Source organism: Asterias rubens, chromosome 1, assembly GCF_902459465.1.
Source record: "Asterias rubens chromosome 1, eAstRub1.3, whole genome shotgun sequence".
NCBI classification, from domain to species: Eukaryota; Metazoa; Echinodermata; class Asteroidea; order Forcipulatida; family Asteriidae; genus Asterias; species Asterias rubens.
The window spans coordinates 7,796,736-7,813,949 of record NC_047062.1 but is presented as its reverse complement, the minus strand read 5'-3'; the positions used below and the strand labels follow the sequence as shown (position 1 = coordinate 7,813,949).

Here is a 17,214-nt window from a genome sequence, read left to right as displayed (position 1 = left end):
AGTTCTTAAACCCCAGTACATCACATATAAACAAGCATTCTTTCCTGCTTAGCTGAAAACAAAGAATTAAACAAATTGACCAATGCTAAGAGAAGTTGTCCTGTTTTGTCAAGTATCCCGTGGACAGCTTGCAAAAGTATAGTACCTTTATTAAAATAGACATAACTCCTTTTAGGAATGATCATGTTTTCCCATTCCTTTTTTTCTAATAAGCAGGAGAGTTCTTGTTAAAGACAGTGGACACTATTGGTAATTACTCAAAATAATTATTAGCACAAAACCTTACTTGGTAACGAGTGATGTGGAGCTGTTGATAGTATAACACATTGTGAGGAAGGGCTCCCTCTGAAGTGACGTAGTTTTGAAGTAAGACGTATTTTTCTGCGAATTTGATTTCGAGACCTCAGATTTAGGATTTGAGGTCTCAAAATCAAGCATCTGAAAGCACACAACTTCGTTTGACAACTTCACAAGGTATTTGTTTTTCTTTCATTATTAGCTCGCAACTTCGACGACCAATTGAGCTCAAACTTTCACAGGGGTGTTATTTTATGCATATGTTGAGATACACCAAGTGAGAAGACAGGTCTCTGACCATTACCAATAGTGTCCATGGGCCTTTAAATATGTGCTTTACTGGACTTTTGAGTGTCATTAATTGTTTGTTTGAAAAAGATCACCAACCCCGGTCAACTTCTTTTTGACTCGCCCTGTATTATTATGAGAGGCGAGTATCGGTATGGGCCGAGATGGGATTTGGCTGATTGGCTGATGAAAAGTCTAAATTGAAGGGATTAAAAAGGCTTATAAGGTCTGTCCCACTCTAAAACGTAAGGGGCGAGTTACATGTAACATTAACGTGCATGATGAGTGTGCAATATGCTGAAACTGATAGGCCTTTACATGTCACGTTGACCTCATATTTGCTGCCTTACGGAGTCTTATTTATAACAAACGGGAATGTAAAGAACAATGATCTCCATATAAGGTGTCTGCTCCACAATGAATTTTATGTACAAAGTCTAAAAGGAAATTTTTCTAAGACTGGTGCTCGGACGTTTTGAAAAATTACACTGGTGTGTAGATAGGGGTGTTTTGGCTTGGAAGGGAAATAACTCGATGGGTCCAGGGACTTGCCATAATAACTTGAGCAATTGAACTTTAGTTCAAGAGTCAATGAATGATTTTGAATAAATTTCCTTTTATGTAAAAAGCTGTGAGACTCAATTTAAAACATTTAAAATTCTGGCTATACACTGCGACCAAACCGCTCGTTGGAAAAGGTGTGTTTTCTCAGACTACGGAATCACACTCAACTTTAGGGTGAAACAAAACAATTATTCAGTACATTTTCATTTGGCAGCAAAATCATTACATTGAGGGCAGATTATTATAGAAATACCATAAGTGTGATATTCTCAAAAAATGTCCTTGTTGCTGAAACTGTCTTTACCCATTACTGGCACTGGGAAGGTTTCGGGTACAAACTCATGAATAAACTCAAGAGATAAGAGGTTTCGAGAGAGAATGGCCTCGATCAAAACACTCATTCCTATAATAATTATGTCATTTTTACACACTTCGATTATGGAGGACGCCGAGTTTGTTGATGTTCAACACCCATCTCGGGTCATGTGACAGAGTTTGTTCAATCGGTCTATTGTCAAGAATAGTTCATTACGCACCAATACTATAAATCGGCCATTCTATAATCAAGCTCATGGCATAACAAACAAAAACATTGTATATACAGTCTGGTGATTACGAAGGGTACACAAAGAAGCCCGTTGCATATGAAAGCGATATCCAAAAACTATAGGCTTAAGGTGCTCTTTTGAATAACATTGTGTTCCCCGCATAACGTTGAATCTTTGTGCGTGTGGTGGCCAGCACTGTGGGTATGTATTTTTATTGTCATTCATTGTTTTGGGGCAGTCATTGTTGTTCAAATAATAACCATCATATCCCCCATGCAATTGAACGTGCTTGTCTCATATTGTAAAAGATACTCCATGTATCACAATCTCAGCTATACGGGGGCGAAAACAACATTTTCAGCTCGGTTTTTTTTGTAAAGGCCAACATTTGCATACCTCCTTCCCATTGGCTGGGTCATTATTATGCAAAAACTTCATCAAATAGCAGCTGCGCAGAATCGTTCGCAAGGCCAGTTTGCGACACTCGGAAAAGAACTTTGAGGTCCAGAGCCAGCGGCAGATGTCCGTGTCTTTGAAGATTGGGGTGTCGTTGTATATAGCAACCTCCTTTAGCAACAGTCATAGACAGGCCCTTCCAGTAGCAAAACAGCCTTTAAGACACTGGACACTATTGGTACTTGTCAAAGACCAGTCATTTTACTTGGTGTATCTCAACATATTATGCCAAACAAACAAAAATGAGATAATTTGAGAGAACAACGGAAGAAAAAACGCCCTTTTGCACAAATTGTGTGCTTTCAGAGATGTTTGATTTCAAAACTTCAAAATCTAATCTTCTGACGTTTCGAAATCAAATTCAAATATAATTATGTTTGTGAGAAATTGCTTCTTTCTCAAAAATTACGTTACTTCAGAGGGAGCCGTTTCTCACAATGTTTTTGTTTTACTATCAACAGCTCTCCAATACTCGTTACCAAGTTAGGTTTATGCTGATAATTATTTTGAGTATACCAACTTTTAACTCGATAAATTACATTTTTGAGAAAAGCATGGTACAGAGATTAACACACGGAATGAGCATGTAAAAAGAGCCCGAGATGGATGCTATGTTCACATCAACACAATAGTAGCCCTATGCCTTTTAATCTTTTAAATGAAAAAACGCCTTTGTGGGATGTCCTTTTAAAGTGACGTACTTTTTATTGCAATGGCAAAATTTGTTTTTACAATATTGAACAATTATCATCAGTATGACGTCCAATCACGACACAGTGTCATTCGATTGCTATACCAGGATCGTCGCTGCCTTTCTATATAGCCACTTATCTTCAACTCTACCATTTTGTGAGCTGATTCTTGGGTCGTACTGTTCGCCTACCCGCTCAAATATTTTACACGACCCTCAAATCTCAAAATAATAGAAATGCTGGTCTGCAGACTGTGCGTTATCTGAACCATAACTTATGTTCAAAGGAAGCACAATGCATTGGAATAACCCGCCGAAAACACAAAATAACGTGTTGCTGTGTGCAAACAAACGAGGCCAATCTTTGTATAGATGAAAACACAAATCAAAGTGTAGTTCATTCTATAGCAAAGGATTTTGTTTATCAAAATGGCTGAGGTGGGTGGTTTTTTGGGTCGTCATGTTGCTGAGGTGGTGCTATTCCTCTACATGTTCGGCATCGTCATGCAATGGCCTGTTACTCAGCTTCTGATCCTGCAGAAGTCGTGCCAGGGCTCCCACAGCGAAGCTGTGTGCTCCTCGCTAGCCGACCACCCGGAGATACAAGCCAAGGTCCAGGCACAGGGAACCTTCTGGGTGATGACCCTACCGAGTATCATCGGCATCATGCTGGCTTTCACTTCGCTTCTTCTCGGCTCAGCGAGTGATAAGTTCGGCAGGGGGAAGATCCTCATGTTGACATGTCTTGGTGGTGGGATCCTAGCGCTCTGCTTCATCGCCCAGTCATCTCTGAGCTACTTGTCCCCAACACTGCTCCTCATTGGCTACACAGCGATGGGTTTAAGCGGTAGCATCGGTACATTCATGGCAACTCTCTTCGACTACATCACCGATGTTACCCCGGCCGATGAACGCACGAGACGGCTGAGTGTTGTGCAGCCGTTTGCTGGTCTCGGAACCATACTCGGAATGTTGCTGTCTGGAATTGTATTGAAATATCTCGGCTTCATGGCTGTGTATCTCATCTTTCTCGCGACTCAAACTGTTGTTCTTTTCCTTGCTTATAAATTTATGCAAGTCCAGCCCAAGTCTGATGAATCCAAGACAGCTGGACAGTCTCATTGGCTATCTGCAGTTTGGGACAATCTTACAGCTGGGGCTAGAGTTTGTTTGAAGGCAAGACCCGGGAGTGGAAGGAAACACGTCATCTTTATGGTGTTATCTGGAGTTATCACCATGGCTGGAGTCGGAGGTATAGGCTGATAACGTTTGAGTTTAAAAAATAACTAAAATTTAGCTAATAACACTTAAAAGATTGTTCCGTGCTTACCATTTATTTACAAGATCCGCATTTGTTTATCCATTATTAATGTTGTTAATCTATTAAACTATCAGTTGTTAATTTTTATCAGGCTTTGTAGACAGCATAACAACTTAACGTGCAGTCAGTGTGAGCCATAATTGTTCCGTGCTTACCATTTATTTATAAGATCCTCATTTATTTATCCATTAATTAATTTTGTCAATCTATTGAACTATCAGTTGTTAATTTTTATCAGGCGTTGTAGACAGCATAATAACTTAACGTGCAGTCAGTGTGAGCCATGACCTTTTCAAACAAAATGTGTTCAAATATTTGTCTTTAAAAAGTCAAATAATTTGCGTAAAATCTGTTTGCTTTATTAGGTGACATGGGTTTGACGGTGCTATATACCCAGCGAGCCCCGTTCCACTGGGAGCCTACCACGTTAGGATACTTCAACGCCGCTAAGAATGTCTGCATGATACTTGGCATGGTACTGGGTACCAGAGCTCTTCTCAAGGTGTTCGGCTCTAAAGGTTCCACCGATGATCTGACTTTGATGCAGATAGGGTTCATGGCGACGGCCATGGCATCTCTTGCCACATCGATGGCTACCGGCTCATTAGTGTTAATGCTTGGTAAGAAATTGGTGTTTAAGTAGATAGCCCCAAACTCGTTCTTGTACTTTGGATACGTCGCACTCGCATTCCGTATACTTGATACTCGACTTACAAGGGGCCTACCGGTTTCTCAAAATCACGGCCTCTAATACTCCACTAATAGCTTTGACTGATCCATTTTTGTTTAAAAAAAATAAAAACACACACACAGAAATTTTGCTTATTTGCCAAAATTAGCTTATAAAAGAAGTGAAATGTAAAACAATAATACTTAAAACACAATTTGTTTTAATCATGTCCTCTTGCAGAATGTTCCTTTTTAATGAACTCGTTTTATTATGCGTTCTCTGATATCCAAGTATAGTTCCTGGTACTCGTTTGGAATTGAGATGGTCCAAGCATGGAGGATGGTCCAAGCACGTTTTTAATAAGGGTTGTCTCTCTGTGTTTCTCCATAGTTCCTTTACTGAGCATCTTGTCGGGGCCTTCTCAGGCTGCCGGTGGTGCCTTCTCTTCAAAACTCATCGAGACAACTGAAAAAGGTAAAGTTGCATTTGACCGGATCGTGGTAGGCCTACAGCAGTCCCGTGACACATGCTTGTGTTTGACTGTTTTCTTTAGTGTGATTTTTAAATGTTTCAGTGCAATCTCCTTTTTATATTGTATAATTATATTGTTATCGTTGGCAGGGGTCTGGTTTTACACATCTTTTGATGACAGTTTTTAAACTTTCGTTTTAACCTTGACAGCCCCTGTACAACTTGTAACTATTGTGTATGTCTAAAGATTATTTTTTTTAAATAATATTAAAAAAAATGCGTGCACAAGGGTAGCAAGACTCAACTTCAAAATTATTGATCTTTTAAATTTATGAAATTGGTCCCAAATAGAGCGTTGAGTACGATAAGGAATAACGATCTCTATTTTACTCATCTCTGTTTACGCAGTGACAACTGCAGTGACAACTAAAACAACGCATTGACAACTGAAACAGGTAACGTTGTCAATATTTGACGGCGTGGTTGGTCTCCATAGTCGCCCTGTGTGCACATGCGTGCAAGGGTAGTATAGCCCTAGCCCTCAAGGATAACCATTTCCATTTTACGTTGTAGGTGCATTCTCATCGTTCTCATCCTTTATTGGTAATTTGGCCAGACCGTTTGGTACCCTCGTCTTTAGCACCATCTATGCATGGACGTCTACGTCCTCACCCGGATTCGCATTCGCTGTGCAGGCTGCGGTGTATATGGTGGCTTTCTTGCTTATCAGGTGAGTAACTATACTGCTGGCTGATTGGATGGTATTATTGGCAAGGTAGCCAATCGTAGATGGGTGTCAAAACTGCAATAAATCACCCATGTAACGGCCGCATTTCACAAACCTACATTATATATTTATGTGTGTTTATAATTTAAACAAAGATTGATCAGAAGATTGAACCTACGACCTAGTGATTGCAAGTCCTGCATTCAAGCCAATGGACCACATGACAATGTTATGTCACTGGTAAACTTGTTGACTGAATGGAACAAATTATTCAAAGCACAACTAAAAATACACACTTCTTTCATTCCAAACAACCCGTTTACCTTTTTAAAACCACTGGTCACGGTAAGACAATGAAAACAAAATAAAAACCATTTACGTTTTTGTTTTCTTCTTCTAGCTTACTGAAGACTGATATCAAAGCCACGCACGAAAAGGACAACAAGACCGGATAGTCATGGTGACGTCACTGCCACTACTCCCACTTTTCCACTTCGGTTTCGGTTTCGGTTTTAGTAGATTTAGAACATAATTTAACAAATAGTGATCAGAGACAAGACTTTGCGGTCCTTTATCATTCAAAAATAACGTGAGACTTGATAACAATCTGAACATCAACCATTGCTTTTTCACTGCTTTTGTTTTAAAGCTTATATTTTCTTATACCTACTTGGTAAAAAAAAATGACGCCTTTAATATATGAGATATTTTAACCTGGACTGGAGAGTATGTAAATTCTAAGCATGTTGTCTGTAGAAACCCCTCGCCAGGAAACTCAAACAAATATTATCTTCCCTTATGCTTGAACAAGAAGGGCATACAGACATTTTCTCTTTGGGAAAAGGCACCAGTCTACTACAAGAACATTGTTATCTCGAACTGTAAACAGTTCAATGGGAAGCAAGGCATGCCAAAGAAAGGGACCTGATACCAGATGCCTCACAGCCTGTGTGAAGTACCAAGCCTGTGACATACAGAAACCTTTTATTGAGTTCCTGGTGATACTTTTCATGGAACTACACAAACATAACGGAATGAAATCCTTGCAAATGTCAACATAACGAACCAAAGCATGAAACTGGGAACTAGTACTTCTCTTTTAGTCGGGGGAGAATTTGCAATTGCTTTAAATGCACGAGCCAAGAGTGCCAGAAAAAAATGCGAAAGAAAATGGCAAGGCTTGCTGTATACAATGGACATTTATAAATTGTATTATTACTGAATAAATAAATGCATTAGTTAAATATAATGCAGGCAATGATTAATTATAATATATTAGATCAGTGGAATTAAGTAATAGTGTTAAATAGAGCAATAAAAAATGATTTGTGTCACTTTTTTAAAAGTGTAACCACATCAATTTCAGTCGTCCAAACTACTGTCAGTGTCATGTAGTTTTTGAGTCGATAATAAACCTATACATGAATTGAACTCAGAAGTTGCATATTTAACCTCATTTATTTATTGAAAACTCCAATAGAAGGTTGAGTCAACCTATCCCTGATAGGACGTTAGTCTCCAATCCACTGCAATGTTGTAGGCAATGGAGGAGTCAAACCTGGGCCCACCTTCATCGAGCTGCTTAAGCAGAACATGTAGCTAAGCACAACAAAATAATGCTAAACCAGAAAAAGGTTACGAGCACAAATACAAGGTCATAGGTCACAATCTGTGAGTGGTATACCGCTTATTTTGCTCAGCAGAACATTTGAAAGCATTATAATCTTGAAATCGGGCCCCTTGTTTGAGTCAATCCTACAAAGTTCAAACATACTTTCATTTTTAAGGAGACTGGGTGCAATCGCTCTCCAACGCACGCCTTAAAGGTATATTACAACATTAAAAAATGTACTTCCAAGTTACTTCAAAACATCTTATTTGACTGTACTAAAAATACATTATTTCAAAGTCTCAATCGAAATATTTCACCAGGTGTTTATTCCTTTAAGACAAATTCAATTTTGTATTATTTTGAAGCCATTGTTTGAACGCGAGTATTACCACAAGGTCAGAGTGCTATAATCGCCAACCAACATAATTATGTGGCCTTGAAATGTTAATGATAATACTAAGTTCTTATACAGCGCTTTATCACATACCTAGGGGCGTATCAAAGCGCTCTTTTTTCCTGCAAGGTATGTGGAGGTACATTTTGAAGTATGTGAACTTTTCCTTTAAAGCAGCATGTAATGGTTTACAAGGTTCTGTGGCGCAACATGCTTCCAATCAACCCAGGAACACCGGGGCAAACCCCTATTCTTTTCGATAAGTGCACTGGGTTCTTTTACGTGCTTTTACGTCCCATCCGAAGAACGAAGCAATGGTTAATAGCTTGCTAAGGCACACAAGTATCACAATTGGGATTCAAACCCACACTCTGCTGAACAGAAACATCAGCATTTGAATTCGGTGCTCTTAACACCTCGGCCACGACACTTTCAGATGAGACAAGTAGCTTTTTACAGGTAAGATTTGAACAGTTGAGCTCTGGGACTGAAAATCTTTCCCCCAGAAATGGAACCTCATATCATGAATTTTTAACAATGAACAGAACAGAGGAAGAGTCCTACAGACAGCTAGTGTCACCTGTGTCCTGTTTCTTTCAGCAAGCTTTCAACAGTTGTACTCGCTCCATGGTCAATGTAAGGTTGATGGACCCAGGTTGAAGTGTAAGTCATTAGAACATTGCGGACCTTAGCGTGGGCAACATCTTCAATGATGGCTTTCTTGACGGCTAGCTCCTTGGTGTACATTGATTCAAGTTGACAAGATGCCTCCCCTGTGGCCAGAAAATAATGACAATTAATACAAAAGGTGTTACAATTTGAAGTTCACATACAAACATCGTTTTTGGGTTGTTTTTTTTATGAATTGAAGAATAAATAATAAAACTCAATTCAATTCAATTTTATTTATTCTATTATAGTTTACAAGTAAAAATAAAAAAAACAAATTCCCTATGTGCACTTAAAAACGTTCAAGTTTCATGTATAAGACTTCTTTGGTATTATAATATTACTATTGATAACAAAAACAATTCATTAAAAATTCAATAAGTATAACAAAAAGAAAGAGAGAGTGAGAAGAACTTACAGAATAATTGAGCTGGCCATGTCTGAAACATGGGTTCTGGTCTTTCCATGTCCGAGACAATTCTCTCCATTTCACAAATACCTTTGAGATGCTTAGTAATGGCAGCCATCTTACGAACAACCTTTTCCTGTTTAAATGGTAATACAAAATTGTGTTGAGGATGTTTACCAACCTAATTTGGGTGTGATCCCTGGCTACACGCCAGTTAAAGGAACGTTAAAGAATTGGTAAGAAACAAAATTGTGAAGATCACAGATTTACATAAAACTTACGGTCTTTTGATGATGATAGTTGAAAACATCCCTTGAAATATTTCTGTCTGAGATGTCATATTTGATGAGAAAAAAATAATCTAACTTTGCGTTTGGAGTTTATCGCTCAGTGAGCGTTTAAATTTGTAATCAGTTGTTCACTATTCTCTCGTGACCCAGATGGCCGATCAATCTCAAACTTCTACAGGTTTTTAAGTTTATGTATATGGTGAATTACATAAAGTGTTTACACTGCCAGCAACTGTTTTGTTAGCAAAAACCAATTCTGTAATGTTGCTTTAACAGTTGTATGGATTCTGACTGGCACCCGGGAACAACGATATTAACAAAATAGGGAGACCGCCAACAAAGGGCTACATAGCTCAGTTGGTAGAGCACAAGCACACTAATCCGAAGGTTGTTGATTCGAATCCCACTCGAGTCAATTCTTTGTTCAACCCCCCAAAAAGAAGATGCTAGATAAGAAAAAAAAATAGATTTAAATATCAAATTTGATCATACATTCTACTCCATACATTCTACTCCATACATTAATGGTTCAAACAAAAAATTATCAATTGAATTGCACGTAAACGTAAGCTTACAATAAAATGAGGAAATGAGGAAAGAACAATAGAAGAACATCAAAGAGTTTCAAGCAAACATACAGGCCTACACAACCAGAATTACTAAAATCAAATAAGGTGGAATTAGTTTCAGTAAGCTTAGAAGTTATGTAAGGTACTGTACAATAACAGAATAAAGCAATGTGTATAATAATCAACTATTGTTAAAACTACGAACAAGGTTAGGAAACAAACTGTTTTTCATTCTTTTAGTTTTACAATGAATCTCAGGGTTTTTGACTTTTGGGGTGTTGGCAAGTATCGCTGATATTGAGTAATTAAAAAGTGTTACTAGTCCTAACAGCTTTCATTGATGAATTGCACAAAGTAAGATGTTTCGATTCCGTAACTAGACGACAATACTCATTCTAGTTATTGTGAAATCAGCGGTTAGTTTGGTAGGTGTCTATAATAGCGGATACAACATTTTTACACCAAAATATTAATTTTGGTTTTACCCATACAGTGTAGGCTACCTGACCAACTAGACCACTGAGATTACACAGCTCCAGAATTGCAACGGTCGTGGATTTGAATTACACTCAAGTAAATGTCGCTGATTTTTTTGTTCACAGAGCTCGGGAAAGTACTGATTATACAGTGCTAACACACATCAGTGTATATAAGTAAAACCTTAATAAATAGTCTTTATCCCAATGCAAATTTCAATCTATTGAAACATAAAATAACCACTGTTTCTTTGCAGCAAGTGCAGGATACCTTTGGGCAAAGTGGCGGTAAATAGGTGGTTTATACACGTAACTCTACATTTGCAAGCAAGAGACAATTTGACTGAGGCATAACTGTAAAAGCAGTAGTGCCTCTATCAAATCACAGAAAGTTGATTGGTCCTACCATTGATTTGTAGATGTCACCAAGATCACTACACCAGCCTTCAAGTCCGTCAGGTACCTGGCCACTCATACTACCCTGGGAGTCCACATTCATAACGCTCTCCTTGTCTTTCATACTACATGTCTCTGGTGATTCGCTGTATCTGGAATTCAAATAACAAAAAATTGAACAATAACTTGCTCCTCCTTTTTTCTGTAAATGGATACATTTGTTTTTACTTAATTATGTCTCTTAAGAAGGTCTGATTTTGATCGAAAGCTAAGACCATCTACCCTACTCATAATAGCTAGTTCTATAAGCGCATTTTACAATAACCTTATCAATAATAAAAATGTGCTTTACATTAGTGCCCTGGGGTCGATTACACAAAGAGTTAGCATTAGTCCTAACTTAGGACTAGTCCTAAGAGATATCAAAAACGTACAGCTAGTCCTAACTTAGGACTAGTCCTAAGAGATATCAAAAACGTACAGCTAGTCCTAAGTTAGGACGAGTAACTCGTCCTAACTCGAGATAAGACTATTCCTAACTCTTTGTGAAATCCCCCCCTGGTCATTGGGCCAATAACAATTCTGGTGTATTCCTGGGGAGTATAAAGCTTTGGGCTAGTGTGGCGCTCCAAAGGCTTTTTCTTTAACTATATCAACCTCTACCCTCACAGATACCTTTGTATACCCTTGGGTGAAGAGAAGTAAGTGTAGTACATGTAGAAGGACACAAGTTTCATGACAAGGATTCGAACACACACTGCGATGGCTTAACCACCAGAACTTGAATGTGATGCTCTAAACCACTCGGCAATAATACCCTCTGGAGAAATGTGTGCTACATATGTACTGAGGTAAGAGAAGAGATTAGTTAGGGGAGACTGGAGAGTAAAGACATGCTCTGTTTTCTTCAACTGCATGTAAGGCCAAATAACAAAAAATACCAGTTGATCGTCCCCGCCCGCATCCTTTTTTGGAGCCGCATCTTTTTTTTTTACTATAATATATATATATTTTTTTTTTCAAAAGGACTTGCCTAGGAGCTTTTCCCGAATCTAATATGATGCTGTCGAAACACGTGTAACCGTCTGTTTCATAAAACAATATAAGTGACTACCAGCAAATCTTGTTAGTGTTATCCGACCCTGTTAGTGTTAGTGTTAACACAGGTCCTCATGCAACTCATACATGTACGTATAAAATAAGTTTGCGGTTGATTCAAACTGAAGAATTGGTGGCCTGTTTGATTTGAAATACTAAGCGGCCATCTTGAAAAAAAATAGTAAATAGTAAATAATAAGGCCCTCATCCTCCTCTTTTTTGAAAAATCCAGACGATCAACTGGTATTTTTTTTTATTTGGCCTAATATAATTTGTGAAAAAATACAGCGTACATCCTTGCTAATTATCATCAAATCAACCATCCCCTTTAAGCATGAAACACTGTAATCTGTTCTGCAGATAAAGGTTAAATACTTACTGAACTTCTAGCCTAGATGTCACTATCCTATTGACGATGGCTAACCCTTTGTCATTTAGAATATTCCATTTGTCGATATAGTTGTGCCAGTCAGCACAATGGTCTTTGATGACTCTAGCACAGCCTTGTAATGGTCCAGCTGGAGACTTGACCGGTACTATCACCATCGGAACGGGATCTGATGGATCATATTAAATATATTAAGGATATGGTGAGAATAAATTTTCCTGTTGTAGGTAGGTTTTTATGCTCAAACATTTATAAAATTATTACTTTTTGGCATAAATCATTATTGCATTATTATGCCAACAATCAAATGAGTCTAAAACTCTAAGAAACATCATTCAACCTGTAAATTTCAAAACAAATTTATCATCTGCTAGATTGAGTTTCATTCTCCTTTAGTCACTAGATAGATCATGTGATGTGGTTGCTATTTGGGATTCTATGGTGTGCCAATATGGGGAAAAAATTTAAATAATTTAAATGAAAATGAAAAAAAGATTTATTTATTTATTTATGGCAGACTGTAATAATAAATTCTGATAAACATAATAAATAGTATGTCTACATTAGAGAGAAAATATAACATATTGGTTTCTTACTCCTGAAACCAAACATTGCTGGTCTGAAATGGGGAAAAACAGACTGTTTTGAAGTGTTTGTGCTTCATTCAAGGGGGTTTCGGGTGTTTTACTGTCATGACTTGTAAAACCTCCGGATTCTAATCAAGTAGCGATTTTTAAAAATGTTACATCTGTAATTCAGTAATTGCTATTTAGGCTATTATATTTGTCAAAAAAACAGGTCCAAACTATGGCTATATACAACTTACAACATACAACATTATACATACAACTTACACAACATAATGTATCATCAGATACCAAATTAATACAACAATACAACAAAGTCCAATTCTCAACTCACCATCAGCTTCAATACCCTGCTTCTCTTCTACAATATCTGACCCTTCATTCCCTTCGAAGCTTAGGTTTTGGGCTTTCGATCGTCTATTCTTCGGTGTCCTTCCACGGTCTCTGTTGATAGACGTTGACATTTTACTTCACTTCTTTTCAACAACCAAGTTACTTTTCCACAGACGACATGCTGGAATCCTTAAAACATAAATACACAAGGGCGCCCTCAACTGACCACCGAAAAAGAAAAAAACCACACCACAACACCGCCATTTTATTTTTAAGATTTAAAAAGTTGTGCGCCAGCCACTTGCTGCCCAAAGTGTAAGCTTACTCTAGGGTGTAAGTAAATGACCCGACCTTTCTCTTCGCGTATGAAAGGAACTAGAAAATGTAGTTGTGTGTGCTAATTGCTATCGCCGAATCCAATGTTGTTTAGAAATTGATCATACTTGGCATAATTTGGATTGACAACAAACTAGGTCACGCAGCGCAACGCAACGGACCACATAATTTTTTGTCCGAAGTCCGGGGTCGCACTTAAACAAACCCATGCCAGCATGGAGGTATATTAACCCAGTGACTGGGGCGCTAGATTCCTTTTTTCGAAATTTTGACATTATCGGTCATCTAGTGGAACGAACCTCACAGTTCTAGGACTCGGAGTACGTAGCCCCATGCCATAGTGCAAAATTAGCAGGTTGTACCACCGTACTTTGTATCGCCATTTCACCTGAGTTTTTAGCATGCCATCAGGCCAGTAAATTCATGACCACACACAAGTCAGACGGTCTTGTATTTTTTAATTCAACCAACTCTGCCTGTGTAATATCTTGAACAGTAACAAATCAATTCTAAAAGAAAAATACTTCAAAGTTCAAACCCAAAAGACAAGAGAAATATATCTTCTCTTTTTGAGTCACTAAGCTTGTTAAAATAGATATAGCCAAGACAACAAATGCATGTTAAACTGGAGTTCTTGCTCAATTTGCCTCTGATCTTGTAACAATATTTCTGATCCATAATTTGAGTAATGAGTCCTGGTCTCGTGGATTTCCACCAAAGTTTGACCACTGAATTGGATGGACTGAAGCCTGGTTTTATACAGTGAGATGTATGTTTACGTCAAAAATTCGCAATGATTAATTCACTCAGTGGAAATTTGCTCTATGGCTGCGAATATTCGCAACGAAAACAGAGTTGTGACGTCAAGTTCGCTTCGCTTTTGCATTTGCAGGAAGTATGAATGGTTTTGGTTTATACGGTTAGTCGGGTAAAAAGTTTATTTGAGTACGAGATGACTTAGGTACTACTAACTAGTACTAGCTAGTTGACTACAAAATGAACTACCGTTGTCAGCAAGCCATGTCGAGTGGTGGCATGGTCTTTCTTTTTAACATATTGAATTGTTTGAGTTTTTTTAACCACATTTATTACAATTTCTTTTAGATCCACGAAGGCCAATGTAGCAATCCAAGCAGTTCTCCATTATGGCGTTGCGTTCTAAATCATCTGCCCACTGTTCTGCGATAAATTGCTCCAATCGTCAAAGTAAACAATGTGATCTCTCATTCTTCAGGTTTCCAACGGAAGACAAGAGGTAGGATAGAACCATTATTCCTGGACAGTGTATATTTTACTAATTGTTAAACTTTGGTTTTTAAATTTGGTGTATTGATGATGTTTTATAAATAGTTTGGTCACACATTAAAGGCACTGGACACCTTTGGTAATTGTCAAAGAACAGTCTTCTCACTTGACGTTGAGATACACCAAGTAATGCATCAAATAACAACTCAAAATTTGGACTCAATTGGTCATTGAAGTTGCCAGAGAATAAGAAAAACACCCTTGTGGCACAGTTGTGTGCTTTCAGGTGCACTGAATTCGAGACCTCAGCTGAGGTCTCTTACTAAATCCAAATATTATAGTGAGAAATAACTTGTTACTTCAGAGGGAGTCTTACAATGTTTTAATATAACCAATCAGGTCCAGTACCTTCAAGGGTGTCTTTTCTGCCACTATTCTCTCGCAACTTTGACGACCAATTGAGTTAAAATTTTTACAGGTTTGTTATTTTATGCATATGTTGAGATACGCCAAATGAGAAGACTGGTCTTTGACAATTACCAAAGGTGTTCAGTGCCTTTAAGCATTTATGTTTCAAAGATTGCTTTTTACCCCCTGCAAAACAACTTTTTTTGTTTTGAGTTTTCAAAGAATTATTCCGCCCTGTCTAAGGCACCTTGAATGTGTTGAATACAAGATTGGTAAGGATTTAAGTATGAAAGCTTAACATTAATGAAGTTCATACTAGAACCATTTTTCAGTGAAATATTTTTCTCTGAAATGAATTTGTATTCTGAAGAAAAAGACAAAAATGCAGATTTGGGTTGTGACAGTTGAATTATATGCTGAACAATGTGCATTGCCTCTCACTATTTTTTACTGACTCGCACAATGGATTAAGCCCAAATGTTCACAGGTTTGCTATTTTATGTATAATAATAATTATAATAATAATAATCATTTATATAGTGCCATCTATCTAGAAAACTAATCCCAGGCGCTGGAGAGGAAAAGAAACCAAAACAAAGAAAAGGATCAAAAGAGTGCCTAATTAACGTGACTTAGGAAACAAATAGGTTTTTAGTTGCAATTTAATTGTGTCTAATGAAGAAGCTGTGGGAATGGCTATTGGTAGAGTATTTTATAACACCCCTTACCAACATTCTGCCTTTTCATTGGTATAGAGCGCGTCACATGATATGTCTTAGTTTTGCTAGACGACGGCCGTGTGATAGTGCATCGGTTTGCCGTGCGCTAGTCCGAAAGACTAGCACACAGCGTGCAGTACCCAGACGTCCGGTGCGTGTATGAGGATGATAAATTAATAGTCTGTAACCATTTCGGATTACATGACACTACATGCAGAGCACAGTAAAAGTTTTTGCAATCTGTATTCGCGTCGTCCGTGGATTGTAGCATTCAGGTCTGTAAAGTCTGTACAGTATTTAGAAATGTTTGGGTTGTTATAAAACAAATATTGGCTGCTTTTACTCGTGCAATGGTTTAAACTATGACTCCCTCGGTGATCCCCAGAGCGTTCTATTTTCCCTCGGCTTCGCCTCGGGAAAATAAAACGTTCGCCTCGGGAAAATAGAACGCTCCGGGGATCACCGAGGGAGTCATAGTTTTAAGAAGCAGTCAATATTTGTATACTAGAGGGTTGGTGCTGCATATGAAAAAGCCCTGTTACCATAAGAGGTGTGTGTCCTCGGTTTATAGTACATCAGTCACAAAAAACTTGAACACTGTCCATAACTTTTTTGTCAGCTCTACCAATTCTGTGTAATATCTTTCGGTATAGACTTTTCCTGTTTCATCCTTAGTTTGTTTTTGTGTTCGGCTGTTGGCGTATGACAGGGTTTAGATTTTGAACCATGGTGTTTGTTCAGACAGTTCCTTCCTAAGACAAACTTTCCCCAATATTTCCTTTGCAGATGTCAAGAGTGGGTCCACAACACTCGACGCAGTGATCTACTAGGCAGGACTCCGCACTATTTATCCAAAAACTGCCGCTTGTGTGCACAACACTTTGAACTTCGACATTTCTCCAACAAAAAAACTAGAAAAAGACTGAACTGGAACGCAGTGCCCACTATATTCAACTTGCCAACCACAGCCGATTATCTGTACAAACGTAAACCACTGAAGAGGCAGCATCAATACATTGAACAAGGTAAGAATTTCTAAGGAATACAGGTTTAGGACACAATTGCCAGAGATTTTTTGTCATACCTTTTTAGTTTAGTTAAAGGTAGGGTCGTAAAGTTGGTTGTGTCAAGGTAATGCTGATTCATATAAGCACAACTATAAAGAAAATATCACATATGAAAGTTGCAGTTGAATACAGTCTACTTGCTGAAACCTGGTCATGTCACTCTTGACCAGGCACTTCACCTTAAT

The 17,214-nt window shown here is 38.1% G+C and overlaps 2 protein-coding genes across 2 annotated transcripts; one reads left to right on the top strand and one right to left on the bottom strand.

The window, feature by feature from the left end:
* The first annotated feature begins 3,157 nt into the window (after positions 1–3,157).
* Positions 3,158–6,521, top strand: LOC117293384 (proton-coupled folate transporter-like). Its single transcript, XM_033775689.1, has 5 exons — positions 3,158–4,096; positions 4,531–4,785; positions 5,226–5,309; positions 5,880–6,036; positions 6,434–6,521. Exons 1-5 carry the CDS (start codon positions 3,274–3,276, stop codon positions 6,486–6,488), a joined length of 1,374 nt encoding a protein of 457 aa, XP_033631580.1. The 5' UTR covers positions 3,158–3,273; the 3' UTR covers positions 6,489–6,521.
* LOC117293397 (cyclin-dependent kinase 2-interacting protein-like) lies at positions 6,139–13,474 on the bottom strand. Its single transcript, XM_033775716.1, has 5 exons — positions 13,256–13,474; positions 12,326–12,503; positions 10,859–11,000; positions 9,127–9,253; positions 6,139–8,812 (listed from the first exon to the last, which is right to left on the bottom strand). Exons 1-5 carry the CDS (start codon positions 13,383–13,385, stop codon positions 8,616–8,618), a joined length of 774 nt encoding a protein of 257 aa, XP_033631607.1. The 5' UTR covers positions 13,386–13,474; the 3' UTR covers positions 6,139–8,615.
* Positions 13,475–17,214: the final 3,740 nt, after the last annotated feature.

Excerpts from the sequence above, each read along its gene's own strand:
- LOC117293384 (XM_033775689.1), top strand. The coding sequence starts at position 3,274 with ATGGCTGAGGTGGGTGGTTTTTTGGGTCGTCATGTTGCTGAGGTGGTG. Across the intron at positions 4,786-5,225 it reads CTCATTAGTGTTAATGCTTG|TTCCTTTACTGAGCATCTTG; the intron begins GTAAGAAATTGG and ends GTTTCTCCATAG. Across the intron at positions 5,310-5,879 it reads CATCGAGACAACTGAAAAAG|GTGCATTCTCATCGTTCTCA; the intron begins GTAAAGTTGCAT and ends TTTACGTTGTAG.
- LOC117293397 (XM_033775716.1), bottom strand. The coding sequence starts at position 13,385 with ATGTCAACGTCTATCAACAGAGACCGTGGAAGGACACCGAAGAATAGA. Across the intron at positions 12,504-13,255 it reads GCAGGGTATTGAAGCTGATG|ATCCCGTTCCGATGGTGATA; the intron begins GTGAGTTGAGAA and ends ATGATCCATCAG. Across the intron at positions 11,001-12,325 it reads ACATCTAGGCTAGAAGTTCA|ATACAGCGAATCACCAGAGA; the intron begins GTAAGTATTTAA and ends TTTGAATTCCAG.